The sequence below is a fragment of the Gopherus evgoodei genome, chromosome 6 (assembly GCF_007399415.2).
Source record: "Gopherus evgoodei ecotype Sinaloan lineage chromosome 6, rGopEvg1_v1.p, whole genome shotgun sequence".
Taxonomy (NCBI): Eukaryota; Metazoa; Chordata; order Testudines; family Testudinidae; genus Gopherus; species Gopherus evgoodei.
In genome coordinates, this window is record NC_044327.1 from 75,391,861 (window position 1) to 75,412,939 (window position 21,079).

At 41.1% G+C, this 21,079-nt stretch overlaps 1 protein-coding gene across 10 annotated transcripts in view; it reads left to right on the plus strand.

Annotated features, from left to right (window-relative positions):
- Positions 1 to 21,079, plus strand: part of TTC37 (tetratricopeptide repeat domain 37) — an 80,316-nt gene that overhangs the window by 28,752 nt on the left and 30,485 nt on the right. For all 10 annotated transcript variants that reach the window (XM_030567065.1, XM_030567066.1, XM_030567067.1 and 7 more), the window contains 13 exons: positions 326 to 505; positions 2,240 to 2,364; positions 2,818 to 3,071; positions 5,707 to 5,809; positions 11,264 to 11,440; positions 11,913 to 12,057; positions 12,215 to 12,293; positions 12,387 to 12,448; positions 12,571 to 12,627; positions 13,696 to 13,764; positions 15,576 to 15,650; positions 16,693 to 16,834; positions 17,846 to 17,939. In XM_030567065.1, the coding sequence (XP_030422925.1) occupies positions 326 to 505; positions 2,240 to 2,364; positions 2,818 to 3,071; positions 5,707 to 5,809; positions 11,264 to 11,440; positions 11,913 to 12,057; positions 12,215 to 12,293; positions 12,387 to 12,448; positions 12,571 to 12,627; positions 13,696 to 13,764; positions 15,576 to 15,650; positions 16,693 to 16,834; positions 17,846 to 17,939 (1,562 nt within the window). The remainder of the gene's footprint in view (positions 1 to 325; positions 506 to 2,239; positions 2,365 to 2,817; positions 3,072 to 5,706; positions 5,810 to 11,263; positions 11,441 to 11,912; positions 12,058 to 12,214; positions 12,294 to 12,386; positions 12,449 to 12,570; positions 12,628 to 13,695; positions 13,765 to 15,575; positions 15,651 to 16,692; positions 16,835 to 17,845; positions 17,940 to 21,079) is intronic.

The window sequence follows — 21,079 nt, forward strand, 5'->3', positions numbered from 1 at the left end:
TCTAAATGCTTATTAAAGTGGATTGTAATGTTCCCTTCACAACTTATTTTGTCTGATATGCAGAATTCACAAGCATTTGACATATTTATCAACCTAAGTAAACTCTGTGAAACAATTGAGTATTTTTTTGTTTTAAAATTCTGCCTAGCTTTAATATATTACCTTTGATGGTAGCTACATGAGAATTTCACAAGTAACTTATGTCTTTGGTTCGATATGGCCTCTGTTGTGTAAATATTTATACATCAATGGATTCATTCTTGTGTATTTATAATTATGCTTCAAAATGCACTGTATTCTTTTCCATTGATGTGCCTGTTTGTAGGCTGCAAAATTGGACAGCTACATGGGAAGCGTCTTCTGCTATTTAGGTCATTACTACAGAGATGTAGCTGGAGACAAAAGCAGAGCTCGTGGCTGCTATAAAAAGGCTTTTGAACTAGATAGAACAGATGGAGAAGCTGGAGCAGCAGCTGTAGACTTAAGTGTGGAACTTGGAGACACGGTATTGTATATCCATTTTTTTAAGCATTTATGGTCCAATTTGAAGTGATTTATAGGAGAGCAGATTTTCTTGTCTTCAAAATACATAGAGTTTTGAGACTGAACACTTGGTCTCTTTTTCATTGTTTAGTAATGTTATAGCTTCAGGCCTGCTTGACTTCTCCACTTTAAAATATTGATTAAACTTTTTCGGGGGAGAAAATTTGACATAATATTTTGAGCACCAGAATTAGCATGATTTTGGGGGTGGGAGGATTAATTGGCAAACATGAAAACCTCACGTCAGCCATACAAACTACTCAGTCAAACAATCCAAAACATCCTCTCCCAAAATATTTCTTTTAGATGAACTTCTTGGCCCACCTGTGTCAACTCTTGTAGCCTATTTAAAAAAAAAGAAAAAGAAAAAAAAAGTCAGAACCCCACTCTTAATAGTTTTACCAAAACAATAGCGAAGTCTGGAAGCTTAGTGTTAGAACTCAGCTATAGAGTCAGTAACTATGGCTTTCAGTAGTTCTGCTCATAGTAGAGAAAATAAAGATCTTTTAATAACGGTGGTAATATTTCCACCACCCCCCAGTAGCCAGGAGTTGTCATAGTTATCTGCCAGGTTGAGATGAATGAAACTGTTAATAGGAAGACGTTTGAAAAATAAACTGTCTTTAGAATATATACTAGAGTCAGATATGGTATGGGACTTCAGTGAACTGCAGTCTTTTGAGTATCAGAGGGTAGCCGTGTTAGTCTGGATCTGTAAAAGCAGCAAAGAATCCTGTGGCACCTTATAGACTAACAGACGTTTTGGAGCATGAGCTTTCGTGGGTGAATACATCTGAGGAAGTGGGTATTCACCCACGAAAGCTCATGCTCCAAAACGTCTGTTAGTCTATAAGGTGCCACAGGATTCTTTGCTGCTTTTGCAGTCTTTTGAGTAACTCATGCCCTTTAAAGAGTCTAATGTTCTTATTAAATGCTCAGTTTTCTAATGTACAAAAGCATTACCATCTTATCTGTTGCAGATTAATTTAAGCACAGGTTCAAAGTGAGTGTTTCATCTTGTCTTCTAGATCTTTAATGGTTCTCCCCCTCTTTTTCTCATCCCCGTCAACAACTAGAGGTCAGTTTTCAGGCTAATGCTTCTGATCAGACAAGACTCAAACAAATCAAATTTGAACTGTAGGGTTTGCATAGCTGCTAGAATTTTCAGTGGAACTTTTGAAGTGACCCATGTCACAACAGGTCTACAACAGACAAAAATGGACTAAAAAGCAGCAATGGCTAGCAGAGTCCATGGAGGAAGGAGACAAATTGTTCCTTGCCTTAGTAGTAACCTTTCTATTGTGGTAAGGTCAGCTGATAGAAAGCTTTCTATAATTCTTCCTCCACCTCTTCCCCCCTCCCCATCCTCTGTCTGCCTTACTTTAAGAGATCTGGTAAAAGAGGGGTGAACAAAAGTTTTAGATCAGTCTATGCAAGTTAGTCTCATTATTCCCCTTGTGAAAGAAATAACGTAACTAAAACATGCCCCAGACAATAGTCCATAACTAATATCTGATATGGAAGTGATTCTGGAGAAATATAGGCTTTTTTGTTTTCCCTGTTATAGTAACTGACCTGCGTCTCAATACTTGAGTAGTATTTGTTAGACAAATGCAAATCCCAAACAATGATTTGTTCTCTTTATATTGCATGTACATGTAAATGTATCTAATCTGATGTTTTGGGGTTTTATTAGGAGACTGCTTTGGCAATCTTGACTTCAGTAACTGAAAGAGCAAGTGCTGGTACAGCAAAGTGGGCCTGGCTTCGTCGTGGACTTTACTACCTGAGAGCCAGTCAGCACTCCCAAGCAGTGGCTGAGTAAGAGAACTAGTAATTGAGTTAAGCTGTTAGCCCCACAGTCCTAGTCAAACAGCTTAATCTCTAAAATCTACTTAGATCAAAGACTGTAAATAACAAAGCAAATCTCCCTATTATGAGATTTGGCTTATTGCAGTTGATGCTGCAACAAATGCTATAAAGTCATTTTGTCTACTCTTCTCCTTTTACAGAAGAATTTACCCTTGAGAGCCGTAGTCAGAAATCAGATTTCATTGAGATCATTTATAAAACTTTGTCTCCATAGGATCATGAGCCAAAACTTTGAAATTTATTACATTGTGTAATGTGCTATAGGATGATGAAAATTACATAAGAAAAACCTAAAACTATATCATTACATTTATGCAAGGCAGAGATTTTGTGTATTAAATTAACTAATGGTCTACTTTATTTGAATTTGGGTAACTTTCTTTTGTTTCCTGACATGTTCAGCTTGCAGGCAGCTCTAAGGGCAGATCCAAAGGACTCCAACTGTTGGGAGTCTCTAGGAGAGGCATACCTGAGCAGAGGTGGATATACAACAGCACTGAAGTCCTTTAAGAAGGCCAGTGAGCTGAATCCTGAATCGATATACAGTATTTACAAGGCTGCATCAATTGAGCAGATTCTGGGAAAATATAAAGATGCTATAGCTGAATACCAACAAATCTTAAAGAAGTCAAAAGAATATGTACCTGCACTCAAAGGTAATAAAGATGGATTGTTAACTTAGTGTAAGATTGAAATTGAAGCACCAAATTCTAGATCAGGAAATGCTTGTATTGTATAGAGAGGAAAAATAACTTTGCCCAGCAAGCAGCACTCCTGGGCACTAGCAGACAAAAAGTTAAAATGGTGGATGTTCTTGAGCCCTAGCAGGTAAGCCTAAAAGATTCTCCGTTTGGTAGGTGGAATTAAAGCTTAGAATTAAAACTAGGTCTGTCAAATGATTAAAAAAATTAATCACAATCACGTGATTAAAAAATTAATAGTGCGATTAAACAATATTAGAATAAAATTTATTTAAATATTTTTGGATGTTTTCTACACTTTCAAATATATTGATTTCTATTACAACACAATACAAAAGTGTACAGTGCTCCATTTATATTTCTTTTTGATTACAAGTATTTGCACTGTAAAAAAACAAAAGAAATTGTATTTTTCAATTCACCTAATACAAGAACTATAGTGCAATCTCTTTATCATGAAAGTTGAACTTACAAATGTAGAATTATGTACAAAAAAATAGCTGCATTCAAAAATAAAACAAGGCGAAATTGTAGAGCCTGGAAGTCCACTCAGTCCTGCTTCTTATTCAGCCAGTCGCTCAGACAAAGAAGTTTGTTTACAACGTGTGCTTGGTCGTCATCTGAAACTGCTATAGCATGAAATATATGGCAGAATGTGAGTTAAACAGAGGAGGACACACAGTTCTCCCCCAAGGAGTTTAGTCACAGATTTAATTCACACACACTTTTTAACGAGCATTCTCAGCATGGAAACGTCCTCTGGAGTGATGACCGAAGCATGGAGAGACATACGGATGTTTAGCATATCTGCCACGTAAATACCTTGCAATGCCAGCTACAAAAGTGCCATACAAATGCCTGTTCTCACTTTCTAGTGAGACTGTAAACAAGAGGAGGGCAGCATTATCTCCGGTAAATTTAAACAAATTTGTGTCTCAGCAATTGCCTGAAGAGGAAGTAGAACTGAGTGAATTTGTAGGCTCTGAAGTTTTACATTGTTTTGTTTTTGAGTGCAGTTATGTAACAAAAAAAATTCTAAATTTATAAATTTCACTTGCACTTTTCTCAACAGTTTGCACTCCTGTACTTGTATGAGGTGAATTGAAAAATGCTATTCCTTCTATCATTTTTACAATGCAAATATTTGTAATAAAAAATAATATACACTTTGATTTTAATTACAACCCAGAGTACAATATATATGAAAATGTAGAAAAACATCCAAAATAGTTAATACATTTAAATTGGTATTCTATTGTTTAACAGTGGAATTAAAATTGTGATTAATCACAATTAATTTTTTGAGTTAATCGTGTGAGTTTACTGTGATTAATCAACAGCCCTAATTAAAACACACCTTTCTCCTCACTTCTTCCCTCCCTCCACCACCACTTGTGTTTAATCCTAGAACAAAAATCACTGCATTTCAAGGAGAGGAGGAAGAGGTGGTTTGTGCCTGGTCTTTTATATATTAAAACCTGACTCTGTGCTTTTCATTTTAAAAAAAATCTTTGTATTTTCCTCTGAAAATATGAGGAATTTCAAGCTCTGTTTTTTGAAAGCAAGTTGGAGGAGAACTTTGATAGCTGAAATGTGGATTGTGAGTTTTTTATTGCCCATAAGTGAAAGGGTAGGAATGGCTGGATTCTTAGCAAAAAGGTTTCTTCCCAAGTGTTCTAGCTAAATGGACATTTAAAAACAAATCTGAAGTTTTAAACAGTCTAATTTTAATCTAGTTGGGTGTTTTGTATGTATCTGTAATTCTCCAGTTCATATTCTTCCAGGGCAGGTAACAGCTTACTTTCTAACGTGGGCAAGAGGGCCTTCTATAGCCCTGCAAAGATGAGTGTGTTGTGTTATTGCCAGCCAAACATGCAAATGCCTTACACTCAACTTGTCGCCGTTTCTCATGTAATGCAATAACTTTTGAGCACCATATCCAATCAATTTCAAAATTTCAGGGAATGTTCTGGGCATCAGTGGCTGGAACCCTATAGATTTTAGAGAAAAATTAGAAAACCGAACAGGGGAGACTCAGAGCCCATCTGCTGTTAAGCAGGAGCACAGCTTCAAGCACCTCTGCAGCGGTCTGTAGATCAAACTGATCCCAGCATAATCATATCCCATTTCATCTTTGCACATCCTCTCATTAGAATTTAACATGATGATTCCCTGAATTATTTGTCTCCCAGACAGTTAGTAATCTTGGGGAGGGAATGGGGGCATGTACACAGCCCCTGCCATGGGATGGCAAATAGGAGGGGGGCACAATCCCTGGCAGGTGGAAATTGAGGACCTTAGTATAGTGGGAGACTAGGGGGAGTTCAGAGAATCCCTGAAATACAGGGATATGGAAGGTACACAGGGACTTTGTGCGGTGGAATGGAGGGACGCCAGGAGCTCCTTCTGTGTGCAGTAAGCTAGGCCTACAGAAGCTACAAAGCATGCTGCCCCTTAGTTATCCTTCTTTGACCTGCTGAATGTTCTTTGCCATAATACTTGGGTTTTTGAGTTTAACTATATAAAGTTCTTCAAGCTTCTCTTCAAGTCACTCTCCTGCTCACAGAGTAACTGTTTAATTTTCTTTCAGGTCTGGGTGAGTGCTATCTCATGATGGCACGGGCTGCTCTTGCAGACTATCTTGATGGGAAAGTTCTAGATTACGTAGAACAAGCACTTGAATATTTTACACGGTTAGTACTTCATGTTCAAGTATGTAAGTCTTAATTAAGATCCTGTGGGATAAAAAAAATCATAGTAAATTAATCTAGCATGAAATTTTATTTTGTATTTTTATGAAATAGCATGAATGATGCATTTTGTATTCAGACCAAATGCAGTGATTAGAAAATTTTAACAATTTATAGGGTGGTTTCTAAACCTGTTCTTGTCATAGTGTGAAAAGACTGATTAAAAAACAACAAAGTTCTCCCCAGTGTTCTGCAAGGCTGTCAATGTGGAAATGTAATCACTACTAAAATTGGTGGTGGGAGGTGGGTTTTTTGGTCCCTTTGTGTGGGCCTCCCCCAGTCTTTTACTATGGTCCTTTCAGTCTTCACTGCTCCAGTACTCCAAACTGAGGGTGGTTTGCCTTGTGTAATATATTGTTCAGATCAGAGCGATATTGGTGAAACATAGTCTTATCTCTTAAACTTAACAGACTTAAATTTGTCTTTCATTAAATCATACATTGTGATTTCAGACTTTTTGTCTGAAACAACCCCTCCCTGCTCCCAGGAAAGAATCTGATATGAGGTGGAGCCTCTTGTTAAAAAGTGTGAGAGGAATTATTTGGGATTGGGTTTTTTTGAATAATGGAGATTTACATAGCTCTTGTTTTGACATTTACTCCCGCAGTGTAGGATTTAAAAATAAAAGCAGCAAGGTCATTTAAGTCTCCTGTACATCAACAAACTCCACGTTCTTCATCTACACTTCTAATTTTGAGGCATACTGGAGGCTACAGCAAAAATTCTTGTGGGAGAGCTAAAATTTTCATCTGTAGTTCATTTTTAACGAAACTAATACATTACCTATAGATTACTGTTGAAACTACTCTTAACCATTTTGTTAAAGACCATACCTTAAATCCTGGCCACGCTGATTAAAATGGCAAAACTTCTCACTAAATTCAAGGGGCTAGAATTTCACCTATACACATAATGCAAAAAATAAAGTTCAGGAGCCCAGGTGACTGTACCTGTGGAATAAAAAGCTACATTCAAAAGATTAAACAAACTACAATCTGAAATTACTCTTTTATACAAGCTGTTGTCTATGGAGTACTTTCTCTTCTTCCTATCGCCATTTCTTATGCTACACTGATTTGTTCCCCCATCTCAGTCAAGACCTCTTGTGGTCCATGCACATGCAGCCTATGCACGTCGTATACTAAAGGCGGCCTCATCTGTGAAGTTCCTTGATTGGGCCCATGAGCTACTTCAGGATTTTAAGGCACTTGCAGCCCCTGTTATTGTGGGGAACAAGAGCCTTGAAAAGCAGGTGCAAAAAGATAAGGTACATAATGAAATGATGGAATATGTAGAGTTTTCTCTCTTTATTGTAATGAGGGGTATAAGTATGAGTTGAACGGAGTGAAGATATAACTGCTGCAGGTTTGTTTTCCAGATTAGTAAAGTATCAACCCTTTCCTTTCTATATTGTGCTGATTAATCTTTGATTAATAAACAGATTTAGCTTGGTTATGTGACCTTTCACATCATAGTCTAAATTTGAGCCCTAACATCATCAGCTAGAACTTTTAACGGGAAAAGAGCCCACTCCTGTTGCCTTTTCCATCTCTTTATTTATGACCTTAAATTTCTAGATGTCACAACATCTAATCTTGTTTCTTTTCATGAAGCTGACATAGAAGGCTGTTTTTTGGGGGTAGAGGTGATCTCCCAGTAGAAGAGAACTCTGTAAAACATCCCATCTTTGCCTGCCTGCCAGCAGTATATGTCATTCAATAGCAGATTGTATTCTGTGCATTTCTAGATGTGGAGATTAATATAGTTATTTGGCATGATCTAGAAGAGGGAAAGTAAAGAGAATGTAGTGCTTATTTGCAGGGTGAGCTAATGTGCTCTACAAGGCTGTAATTTCTAAAGTGCACTAACTTGTGCATTAATTGGTCTGTTTAGACCCTTCTAATGCATGCTAAAACTTCCCTAGTGTGCTTTAACCTGGTAGTGTTTCAGCCAGCACTACATTAATGCACACCTGCACAGTCTACACAGCCCAACATATTGGGGTGCTTTAGAAATCACACACCCACAGAGTGCATTCCCCCACTATGTAGATAAGCCCTTACTTTAGTAGAACTTAATTCTTTCCTGCTCATACTGTGTCAAAGCAAGACTGCTTTGTAATACAGTCTAAGTCTGTTAGGAGTGGTCTTAAGCTTGTCTTCCTCTAACTGGATGACTCTTCTGCCTTACCCACATTGTCCCTGAAGTAGCTATGGGAGTAGACTCCCAGTGTTGTTCTTTGTGTAGGAGGCACTCATAAGGAATTTTCACAGATTCTTCCGCTTACTCCAGTGACTCTGTTGCTGGTAAACTTCACCTGTGGTTTTGCTGCTTTCTAGATGACAATGTATGGTCAGTTTACCTCCTCCGTATGCCACACACTTTCTTTTCTGTCTCCATTTTTGCCCTATAGAAAACAGCAATTACATAACCCCAGTGTTGTTCCTGTGGGTGTTGCACTGTAGGAGCCAAGTGTCTGTGTACTCTTGGTGGGAGACTTTTTTATTAGCAGTGTCCATGGGTCCAAACCTACACACTGTGCAATTTGGTGCCGGGGCATATAGGGAAGGGCGGACCCACTGTCACTCCAATTTCTTCTCAACCGCTTTTGTCTCCAGAGGGAGCTCTGTGGTGTATGCTGTTTCTCTAGAAATATTTGTACTTGTGGGGAAGTTATTATTATTTTTCCTTTTTAGCCATGATTATGCTTTTGGGAGGGTTCCCCTCTCCCAAGCTTTGTTGTTGTTTGCAGTACTCCCTGTTTGGGTTATGCCGAAGGCCACGAGTTTCAAACCCCATCAGATTTGCAAAAGGCCTTTCCCTCTCAGTGACAGGACTTCAGCTGCCTCAAGTGCTTTGAAGAGTCACACTCCCATCAAAGTGCAAGGTCTGCATGGGGTTCAAAAGCAGATCTTGCAAACTGAGGGAGGATAGATTGAAACTCTTCTTACTGAAGTGCCCCCTGAAGCCCCATGTGTCCAAATCTCCCCCTCCTTGCCCCCATATATCAGCCTCATCCTCTGAGGCTGCAACAGTGACGTCCAGAGCTCCAGAGGCAGCTTCAGAAACAGTGCAATCGAAGAAAAGAGCCCCATTTCACAGAGAGACTCTAGAAGAAGGGATAAGTCACTTCTTTGAGCAAGATTCAGGGAGACTTCATGTTCCATCATGGGTGTTGCTGAGGCTCCTGTGGAATTCAATACTGAAGCATTAATATGGCCCAAAAAGACCACCTGTTCCCAGAGGTCTTCCAGTAAACAGGAGTGAGAAGTGCCATCTCTGGGAGAGGCAGCAGAGACCTCCAGGAACCGTGGTTCCTCTAAGACTAAGAATTCTGGAAAAGCTATCTCAGACATCAGTACTGCCCCCTTCTCATAGCCATATGGAGCACTCAGACCGGCCTCTGGCTCCCTGAGGGAAAGGGTGTCATTCTCTGGTGCTGCTACACCTACTGGTGACCAACTATCTTCACTGTGGAGTGGGATCCTGATCTCCAGTGCCACCTTGACCTCAGGTACTGCTTCCAGTACTGATGATCAGAGCCCTTCCACTGGACATGGGAGATAATTCCTCAGACACTGAGGATTTTGAGCTGGACTCTGCCTCACTCCCATATCTTTGGAGCTATTTCGTGAGGAGGACATACCAGAGCCCAGTGGATGCTCCCAGCACTCCTGGTAGGGACCACCTTTGCCCTCTCCTAACCCACCACCACAGTGGACCTACTGGAATTCTTGGGCTCTATATAAGGACCTGTTTTATACAGTACTCTCCTCTAAGAGACCTTGTTTAGAGAACCCCAGGTCCCGCAGAAGCCTCTAGTCCCACAAGTTCAGCAACCAGTACTACTACTCCCTGTCCAGGAGGAGACTCTGGAATGGGAGGCAGCCGCTGAGGACAATACACCCCTATCATATAACTAGTAGTCCTCCTCCCCCAATGAGGTAGTGATGCTGCTACTGCCACCACCATCCTCCTATGCTGACAACTGCAGGGCCTTTCAGGACATAATGAAATGACTGGCTGAATCCCTCCAAATTCCATTGGGGGAAATTCAGGAGACTAAACGTTCTTTGGTGGACATTCTGCATTCCACCTCCTCGGACAAGGTTGCCTTGCTTGTTAATGAGACATTATTGTCACCAGCCCATAATGTGTGGGAGGTGCTTGCCAACGTTGTGCAAATGGACAAATAAATATTACATTCCAGCTAGGAGACTGGAATGGTTTTTGCACCCCCCTTCAGCCCATCCTCCAAATCCTTGGTGGTGGATGCAGTTAACAGCAGACACTGCCAAGCTCACTCCAAGCCCACCCGCTCAGACAAGGAGTCCAAGAGTTCAGAACTTCTTGATTGGAAGAGCTATTTGTCTGTTGCTTTTCAATTTTGGGTGGCAAACTTATCAGGTCTTGATAGAATAATTGTAGAAATCATATTTTGCCAAGTTCAATCATCTGTCTCAAGAACCAACAGAACAATTTCGAGCCCTCGTTTCAGAGGGTCAGTTTATAACTAAAACTTCTCTGCAGGCCTTTCTTGATGCAGCTGACATGGCCTCATGGTCAGTAGCAGCCACGAGTGTGCTGTAATCTTCTGGGCTCTTCAGGAAAGTTCAGAATACTGTTTTGAAGACCTTCCCTTTTGAAGGACTTAAGCTCTTCAGATGGTATCACTAACACCTGGGCCTAATCCTTTAATCCAGGATGATGCTCTGTTTGTTTGGGATTTATGTACCTGGCACAAAAACATTTCTCCAAATCACAGACAGCTCAACATTTTTGACCCTTTCAGTTCTAAATGTACCAGGATTATTCAAGTCCTGTGGAGCCTCCTAGAAAAAGATTCAGACTTCAAAGGAAGGGAGCCTCTTCTATGGTAACCTGTCAGTCTTGCACCTTCCTCTGAATGATTTTGACAGCTTGATTGAGGATCACAAAGCACCCTCTTCACCAGATCTCCTCAGTGGTCCTCTGGCCATGAGTTGGGCTGCTCTTCAGAGGTTCAGTCCATGCTTTTGAATGGTAGAAAGCAACCCAAGGATACATTGAAGACCAGTTATTCTGAGGAAGCTCAGAATTGAGGTAATTCTTAGTGTTTCCTTGTCATTTTGTTACTGCAAACTAGGTACATTCACTTTTTTAGTCATGATGGATTAGAGAGGAAATGGAAAGTGACAGGTTTTAATTTGTTCTTGCTCTAAGTACGTATGTCTTTTTTATTTTTTATGCGTTATTTGGAGGGGCAGAAAGAAAAGACTTGTATCAAACTTTGTTGCTCAAACAATTCGTGTTCATTTAAACTTCACATCAATATCAGAATAAACTCCCTTTCTGAAAAAGGGAGAGGACTGCTATACCTTAAATAACTTATTTAAATTAATACCTTTTGTTTTGCAGAGCAACAAAGCATCGTCCTGACGTGTCTTGCCTTTGGAAACTACTTGGGGATGCATGTACTATTGTGCATGTCATTTCATCATCCAGAGTGAATGTTAAAGTTCTGGGATCCCTTCTTGGTCAGAATGAAGGCAAACAAATGCTGAAGAAAAGTGAGATCCTCAGTTTGGGAGGAAGGTAACAATCATTATGAGATGCTTCACCATAAAAAGTCTACTGAATCTTAAATGTTCTAGACTAAAAAGATTGGAAGACTAAAAATTTCAAATACTGAATCAATATGCATCCAGCATACACATGTGGAAGTGATATGCATGGAATAAATTGCAGAACTTTTTGATAAATGAATTAGGCACTCTTTGACCATCACACCCTTTGCTTTGCCCACAATCAATTTTCTTAGGACTCTTTTTCCCTGGAATTCATAACCCCAGAACAATTTCAGACAGCAGTCTAACTTAAAAACCTTGCCACAGAATACTAGCCTGAATTCAGCATAAAGGCTCTGACACTTTTTTCCACACCTGTTTGTTAGTGACCATTTTTGTCTGCCTCTACTTCAAAGCACATCTGAAGGCAGACTTCGGTGGTTTAACTTTTAAGTGGAATGAGTGGGGATAAAACAGTTCTGTGATTCATGTTTCTGTAGGTGTTATGGCAGAGCATTAAAACTGATGTCCTCACCTAACACATGGTGTGATCTTGGAATAAACTACTATCGTCAAGCACAGCACCTAACAGCAGCCAGTTGTGACACGAATGAGATCAGTGAACTGTTAGAGAAATCTTTACAGGTATTGCCTGTCTTTCTGCCATCTTCAATGACACTTTTTGAAACACTGTCACTTTCAGGATCACTTTGTGCTCAGTGTAACCTAAAACTGTGACAAAACAACAGTGGTTAAAATCTAATGTGCTGTAACAACTCACAGTTAATTTTCTTTGTTCCAGTGTCTCAAAAAAGCCGTGAGTCTTGATAGTAAAAACCATCTCTATTGGAATGCACTTGGTGTGGTTGCCTGTTGCAGTGGTAAGTCTCTAAAATTCTGTGTAGCTAATTTAGAGGGCAGCTTGGCTGCTTTTGTTTACAAAATTCAGTTACATCTAATCTCCTGGTTTTCAGGTGTTGGGAATTATGCTCTTGCTCAACATTCATTCATCAAATCTGTTCAAGCTGAACAAATAGTAAGTGCTGTAGGCAGCTACTGTCTGTTTGAAATGGGCACTCAAGATTCTTTTTATGGAGTTTTTTGAATACAGTAATAAACTGGCTTTAATTTTTATATTTAATTATTTGTTTTGTGTAGAATGTTGTTGCCTGGACCAACTTGGGGGTTTTGTACTTAGCAACTGAAAACATTCAGGTAAATATTCCTCCTCAGATGATGGCTTTTTGAAAAGATGTTTCTTCAATGCAATTCTAGAATGCTTTTTAGCAGCAAAGCACACCCTCCTGTTTAAGGTAAAAGTATTGCCAGTTTATAAAATTAAATCTGCTGTACCATTAAGCAGTTACAGGCAAAATCACATACTTGAATTGAGGTTTATTAAATACTGTTTGAAACAAGTGATTTCCATTAGGAAAAATAATTAAAGTATTCTGGTAAATAGCACAGGTTTGGTTTTTCAGATAGTTTAATGAAATCAATATTATACTGTATGCAGTTTTAAGGGACAAAAACTGCAATCCACCATACAAATTGTGCTTGCCAAAAATTTAATTGTTGTTTCTACTCAAGGGAGAGCTGGAATAATAAGAGTACTTTTAAATTAAAATTAAAATTTATTTAGACTTATCTGAGGAAATTTGACTGGACCACAGCATAGTTTAGAAAGAGGCAGTCAAAATCCCAGTTGCAGAATTGAAACTGATCACTGTTTTTATTTTTACTTTTTTTAATTTGTGATGTGAGAAACTGATTTCTTTCAAAATGGATTAGTAATTACTGAAGCTTTCAAAACTTGTTGCAAAACTCTTTAATGCTCAGAATCTGATTTTTATGATGGGAATGCTGAGATTACACACAGTTGAAAGCAAAATGTGGATTCAAAGAATGAGCACTTCCAGAACTAAGCTAGCTACATTTTTTTATGTGAAGGGGAGAAACTTCAGTATTTCTAGCAGTTTGCATTTTTTCCTCAATAGCAGATATAACTGTTGATTACATGGGAGTAGGAGGGAACTTGGGGGGCGTGAAGGAAGGAGGTGAGTGTTCCTATTGTTAAAGCATGATGTGGTACTGAAATACTTGATATGGGTATTCTACTGCTGTTCTGTATGCCACATTGAATATTTTTAGTGACTTGATTTCTGTCCCATATAAATAGTTACACCATTATTTCTGTATTTCAGTAACTAGAACAGCAGGTTTTTGGCTTATGGTGCCAAATGACTCACTGTAACGTACCTGATCTCTTATATGCTTTTACAGCAAGCTCATGAAGCCTTCAAAGTAGCTCAGTCCCTTGAGCCATCTTATTTAATGTGCTGGATTGGACAGGTAAGATGTCAATATCTTTCATAGCATGGGTTTCAATAGGTTTTAACAAGGTATATAGAATTTTGGCACTGACATAACAAAGCACTTCGCTGGGATTTAAGCATGTGCTTAAAATTAAGTCTCCATTTACATTTTTGTATGTGTCTCCTTGAAACAGAAAAAGACCACGTAGACCTTCCTATTACTTATTTTGGTTTTCTCTAAAGTTTCCACAAAGTTTTCATGTCCGTTATGGGAGCAATTTTTTTCATTACTTATTTTTGTAGCCTGTTACTCTGGAAGGAGCAGTATAGTGAAATTGGCTAATGATAGATGATGATTATTTATATAATGGTTAATGATAGAGTACTGTTTTCAGTGCTGTGAAGCTTTTTTCCCCTGGACATTCTGACCAGAGAAACCTTCTCAAGTATTAATACACCCTGGCAGCCATATCAAGAGATCATGATCGAGTACTGGTATCCCCCAGTCTCCATGCTCAATTGGGAACAGTCAATCCATAATGCTGCTAAACATAAGTAGTGCTTATGGGTCAAATCGTGCACCCTTTGGTCATAGAAATACTGTCATTGATGTCAGTGGTACTGCTCCTAAGAATAGTGGAGGAGGAAAAAAAACTTGCTTGTGTAGCATTAAGATCAGTAATTTAAAGTCAGAAAATGTAAAGTTATCGTAATAGTGGTAGCCCTCCCACATTGAACATTAATTTGCTACCACTGCATTGTGTATTAAGATATAAATTTAAGTCTCCATTTGCCATCTTGCAGGAGCAGCGATGGCAAAGAGGCCTCTGTAGCCATCTGCATGTTACTGTCATGGGGCTGGTTGTGATTGTGATAATTGGGCCTACAAGAGTACCCTAATTGTGAGCTCAGCTATCAGAAGTGGGAGGAAGGTTATAAGATGTCATCATAAATGTTGATTGGTGGCGGGATGCAAAGGCAAAACAGAGTGAATTAGTCCAAACAAGAAGGCCTACAGATAGTAGCACTGTGTTGAGATAATGCCTGATTTAAGAAGAAAAAAAGTGTAAAACTGGGTATCATTGAACCACACTTAGTGTCAGATATTAAGCCTAGTTGGTGAACAAAACAATAAGAGAATGGGCTATTGCTCCCATTGTTCCCTTTTGGGGTCCATAAAGAAAGACTTTAGGAGAAAAATTGGCTTCACTATCATGGTTGCCACTTGAGACTCCAGGAGTGTGAAAGGAAAGGAGGAATATGTGTGGCCGTAGAGACATTCCCAACCCTATTCTCTCTTTGTCCTGTTGTTCCCTTCCCATCACTACAGGTGCCCTCTGTAACCTTTCCTTGCTTCCCTGCTAATCATGCATAAGTGAAACTGAACTGTTGAAAGAAGTGGTAAAGATTTACATTATTGCTGTGTGCCAAAGTCCAGATCAGGATTGGGGTCCCATTGTGATGGGTGCTATATAAAGAGAATACTTGCTGTGAAGGACTTGCAATGTAAAAGTTCTTTGTTTCACTCTGCAGGTATTTCAAATGCAGCAATGTGTTCCATTCCTTCATCTAAGTTTACACACACTTTAATAGTGATTTTTTTTATTCTTGTAGCAGTAGATATTACCATTCTTGAGTATTTGGGGGGTTCCACAAAGATCCCTCCAGGAATTTTTTACAGTAAAAATGCACTACATTAGGTGCTTATGAGATTTTTGTGGTCATTTGTTATGTACCTGGCAAATCTTGGCTCTCAAGAAGAGCCTTTATATGGGAATAATGATTGGGAAACTCATATCTGCTTACAGTACCTAATCAAGTAACTTTTTCTTTTAAACTTGTCTGTAGGCTCTTATTGCAGAGGCTGTAGGCAGCTATGAAACTATGGATCTCTTCAGGCACACCACTGAACTCAGTATGCATGTAAGTATTTGAACAGTCCTCTCATTAGGAGGTACTGAACAACTGGCCTTTTTCATACTAAGGAAAGACAAGCCATATTTGGGGTCGGGAAGGAATTTTTCTCCAGGGCAGATTGGCAGAGGCCCTGGAGGTTTTTCGTCTTCCCCTGCAGCGTGGGGCATGGGTCATTTGCTGGTGGATTCTCCACAGCTTGAGGTCTTCAGACCACAATCTGAAGACTTCAATAACTCAGGCATAGGTTAGGGGTTTGTTGTAGAAGTGGATGGGTAGGATTCTGTGGCCTGTTTTGTGCAGGGGGTCGGACTAGATGATCACATTGGTCCCTTCTGACCCTAGAATCTATGAATCTATAAAAGTTCATATTTTAACTTATTAATGTCAAAATATTGGAGGCCTGTTTCAAATTCCCCTTACCTCTCATGTTTTATATTCTACTTGATACAGGTTTTTATACCACTCTCATCACTGTAGTATCTGAGCACCTTCCTATAATGCTTTAAGCAATTGTCATATGCGGCTCATTCTCTCTGTCATCCTCTCTCCACTGGGAGAATTGTTTAATATATACACTGTGTGTTTATATGAGAGAAGACCAGGTAGAACTGTGCCTTGCATTAGGAGTAGAGGGTGGTGAGGTTTGCACTGGTGTTTAGTTTAGTTTAGTTCCTGTAGGAGTTGGTTCCTCAGTCTTGGACCAGCCCTCCAAGAAAGTGCTGTGTCCTGCACAGGCAAACTTTGCTTATGTGGTAGAAAAGAATGGACACGAATGATGATGGCTTTTGTCCCTTTTGTAATTTGTCTGCTGTGAATGGGTAAAACTTTTTTATATTTATATTCAAAAGAAGAATTATAATTGGAGTTGCAGTAACCTAAAACACAATTGTTAAGTAGTAAAAGGAAAATGCTGACCTGATGTTACATCTAACCGCTCTTCATTGAAGATTAGTGTACTATAGAACAGAAAGATTTCTTTTTTTGCATATTGTTGGTGGAGCAGTTAATGATACCTGCTTGTGTGGTGGTGTTTTGTTTTGTTTTTGAGACTGAGGGAGCAAAAGGCTATGCTCATTGGGTATGCTCAACGCTGCAAGATAAAACCAACAGAGAAACAGAGCTGTATCGGTACAACATTGTTCAAATGAATGCTATTCCAGCAGCGCAGGTGGTTTTGAGTAAATACACAGGTAGGTAACGTCTTAAAGTTAAAATACTTAATTTCATATCTGTCAAAAGTTTGAAAAGCATATTCAGCATGAATGTGTCTTAGCTATTACTTAATCACTTTTGCCAGAATTGAGCTTGTCGTGAAATTTTGTGGTTAGGGAGGCTCTTCTGAGTAATGAAGCAGACAACCAAAATGTATCGTGTGTATCTTTGTTTTTTGTTAAATTTATGCCTAATGAAAATATGACCCCAATATGATGGAATTCTTTCTGGCTCTCCTTACTCAAGAAGGAATCTCCCTGAAGAGATGAGTAAGGAATGTAGAATCAAGGCCTTGCGTGACTTGTCCTTGAATGTTGCCAGTAATACACTCACTTTCACTACTGAACTTGTGCTGTTGACAAGAAAATGTCCAATTTTGTAGCTTAATATTGAGGTAAATTTTTCATACAGTATAAAACTTTGAGACTCTAACTACAGAATCCTAATCTTTTCTAGTGAGATTCATTTATACAAGGTATTGAAAGAGGGGTTACTATGTTCAAGGGAGAACTGCTAGCATCCAACTTGAAGTTTCAAGTTGATACTTTTCATTTCATTTTAATAGACATGACTTCAGAGCAGTACAACTGAAGCTAAAACCTTGATATTCAATTTATATTTTGCTAAAGTCTGTAAAAAGTTGAACCTCTTCAGATGTCATTTTCTTTAAAAACAAATAAATAAATAAATAATTTGTATCAGTTTGAGAAATTTTAAAATAATATACTATTTGGTCAAATGGAACTTGTTCTTGTGGGCAATAACACTAAAATCTTCTCTTGAACTAGCCTGAAGATGGGGTGGGCTTTTTTCCATGTGTTGTTGTGAAGGGTGCTAAAGTGACTCCCAGTGACCTCAATGAGCACCTGATAGCTTGAACTCATCAAGTTGCTTTGAAAAATATATCTTGCTGAAATATGTTTCACCATATGTCCCTGATATTTTTCACTGCTCATTGTGTGAGAGTATGGTCATTTCTGGTCTTTCAGAAAGAATTCAAAATGATGCATCTGCTTTCACGATGCTGGGTTATTTGAATGAACATCTGCAACTGAAAAAGCAGGCAACAAAGGCTTATCAAAGGTAAACTATACACTGAATAGATTTTAAGTGCTGAAATGTACCACTCGGTGACAAATCTTAAATGGGTTGATTCTTTCCTTAAACACTGTTTGCCAGTTTCCTCAATGCATTTTAACTAATCATATTTAAAAGGGAGACACTGGATGTCTGATCTGTTTCTAGCCCCTGTTATTGAGACAGTAAGGTAAGTCAGAATGTATAAAACTAAGGTAAAATACCTGTTTCTGAGCATTCTTCATTCACTAGAACATTCTTCTTTGAATGATTGCTCGTGTCCATTCAACTTAGGTGTGTGTGCTCGCCATGTGCACTGGTGCTGGAAGTTTTTTCCCTCAGCATTATCTGCAGGGGACAGGCTGGCACCCCCTAGAGTGGTGCACGTATGCTGTGGCCTATAGGGTGCCGCTGGCACCCTCCACCCTCAGTTCCTTCTTGCTGCCAGTGATGGTGCACGGAACTAGTGCTGTTTTAGCTAAAGCTGTTGATTTTTGTTCGTTCAAACTCTTTTGCCTCTTGAAAATATTACAGTATATAGTTTTTTCTCTAATTTAGTTCACCCTATTTAAGTTAGAGACATAGTAGGTCCCTAAAGGGACTTCGCCTCGGGATGAGGCATGCCCTAGTTCCCAGGCTTTAAACCCTGTGATGGCTGTAAAAGGCCCATACCCATTAACAATCCACATAATAGTTGTTTACGGTGCTTGGGCGAAGGTCACATTAGTGATAACTGCAAAATCTGCAAGTTCTTCAAGCCCAGGACGAAGAAGTGTGACATTGGTTTGAAGGTGCTCCTGTTGGAGTCTGCCCTTACCCCAATGCCTGAGCAGTGCTCTGATTCTTTGCCGAGTACTGTGACCTCAGTGCACAGCGCCCCACTGATACCGTCTACGAGTCGGCACCGGTCCTTCCGTGGCTCCAGCCAAAAAGCCCAGGAAGACGGGGCAAGGAAGGTCTCCAGTTTGGTGCAACGGAAAGAAAAAGTCTGGGGTGGAGCAAGGCCCTGTCTCAGGCACCTCTTCACCCCCTTGCAGATCCTGGGCCCCAGCTCAGGTTGAGTAGTGTAGCCCAGCCCACTCCCCGTTGGCCACCCTGGATCGTGGGGGAGGTCCTCGTCAGCTCCGGGTGCCATCCATGCCAGAGGCCCTCCAAGCAGCGCAAGACCTTTATGTTCCTCCCTGTGCCGCCCACTGTGGCCCCTGCAAGGTCCCGGTCCCAGGGTAAACCTGAGTTGGGACCACTACAGTCTCCACCTTTCCGGCAGTGCTCCCCATTGCAGGGGACGTCTCGGCAGTGGACGTCCTCTCAAAGCCGACATGCTTCTGAGCACGATAGGCAGAAGCTTCATAGCCCCATCCGCTATCCGGACCTAGGACAAGGGCAGAGAGGCTCGAGGCATGGCTCGCCAGTAACTGGGTGCAGACCTCTGGAGGTAAATGTCCCCCCACCCCCTCCCGGCAGGAGTTTGAGTCAGCGTCTGGAATCTCCGCAGCACTGGTATCGCTTCGGACAGGTCAAGGGACCAACGGTACCATTCCCCGGACTGTCACCAATCCCCCAAGGCGGCATCACCATGTGCGGCTACATCTTCACGACACGAAGCCCACTCTAATTCCCAATCCCTTTTCACATTCTGGTACCGCTCGTTAAGCGTGAGGGATAAATCGCCGGCCCAGAGCTGTTGCGGATCTACCAAGCACCGAGGTCCCAATCTAGATGCTTGTCGAGGTCAGCCAGATCCAACTCCAGGAGGGGTGACCAGTACCGATTGGGACAGAGCCACCAATCAGCCGCATCTTGGTCACAGGGGAGCGACCACTCAGGCTCTGGCTCAGGTTCAGAGCAAGGTTCTTTAATGATGGGACTGGCTCCAGCACCTACAGTGAAGATCACGTTGATGGCACTGCAGCCAGGCCTGTGGCCTCAGACTCCATGGTTGGCACATTGGTACTCATGGAACCCATGGGGGTTCACTCAGCACTCTCAGGCTGCCCGCTCGGTACCCAGTGCTTCGGAGAGACTGGCTACTGCCCTCTCCCATCCCCCTCCAGCCCAAGAGCCCTCAGCTGCAGGCACAAAAGGAAGTGGGCAAGCAAGCCACCAAACCACCTATGGTTGTGGAGGACCCCTTGGTACCAGCTTTCTCCTCATTGTTGCCAGATGAGGCCATAGTAGGGCCCCCTCCACCAGTGGCCCAGGATGATGCTACGGTGCATCAGGAGCTGCTAAAGATGGTTGTCACCAACCTGAGCCTCCAGGTGGAGGAGTTACAGGAACCTGCAGACTCCCTCTTTAATGTTCTCTGCCCCATGGCTCCGGCCAAGGTAGCTTTGCCCCTACATGAGAGGGTAGCTAAAATGACAGATGCCCTCTCAGACCCCCTCCTCCTTGCCTCCGATCTTCTAGAGGGCAAAGCACAAGTACTTTGTGCCATCCAAAGGCCATGAGTACCTTTTATACCCACCCTGCTCCCAATTCCCTAGTGGTAGAGGTGGTCAACCACAGGGAAAGGGTCAACCAGGGGCTACCCCTAAGAATAAAGACTCAAGGAGACTGGACTTGTTTGGGTGTAAAGTTTATTCATCCTCCAGTTGCAGGTGACCAACCATGAGGCCTTACTAGGCTGCTATGATTTTAATATGTGACAGGCCATGATCAAGTTTGAGAGCGTCCTTTCTGAGGCTTCTAGGAAGGAATTCCGGGTGATCCTGGATGAGGGCTCGACTGCAGCCAGAGAAGCTCTCCAGGTGGCATCAGATGCTGCGGACACCACCACCCACAATAGCACTGGCCATCTCGTTGTGCAGGGCTTCCTAGGTGCTCCTCTCTGGTCTTTCTTGGAGGCTCAGCAGTCAATGTAAGACCTCCCTTTCAACAGGCATGCCCTGTTCGCAGAACAGATGGACATTAAGCTCTGTGCCCTGAAAGATTCCCATATGACCCTAAAAACATGGGGCCCGTATGTCCTCGGCCTTGCCCGCAAGCGGCTTACGCCACAGCAGCCTCAGGGCCAGAGAAGCCACCCTCACTAGGAGCCTCCCCACAAAAGATCCAGGGACTACAACCCCCCGCTACATTCCAGACTGGCTCGACCCGCAGTAAGCAGACAGGCAAGTGCCTGTTTTGAGGGTACACCTGAGAGT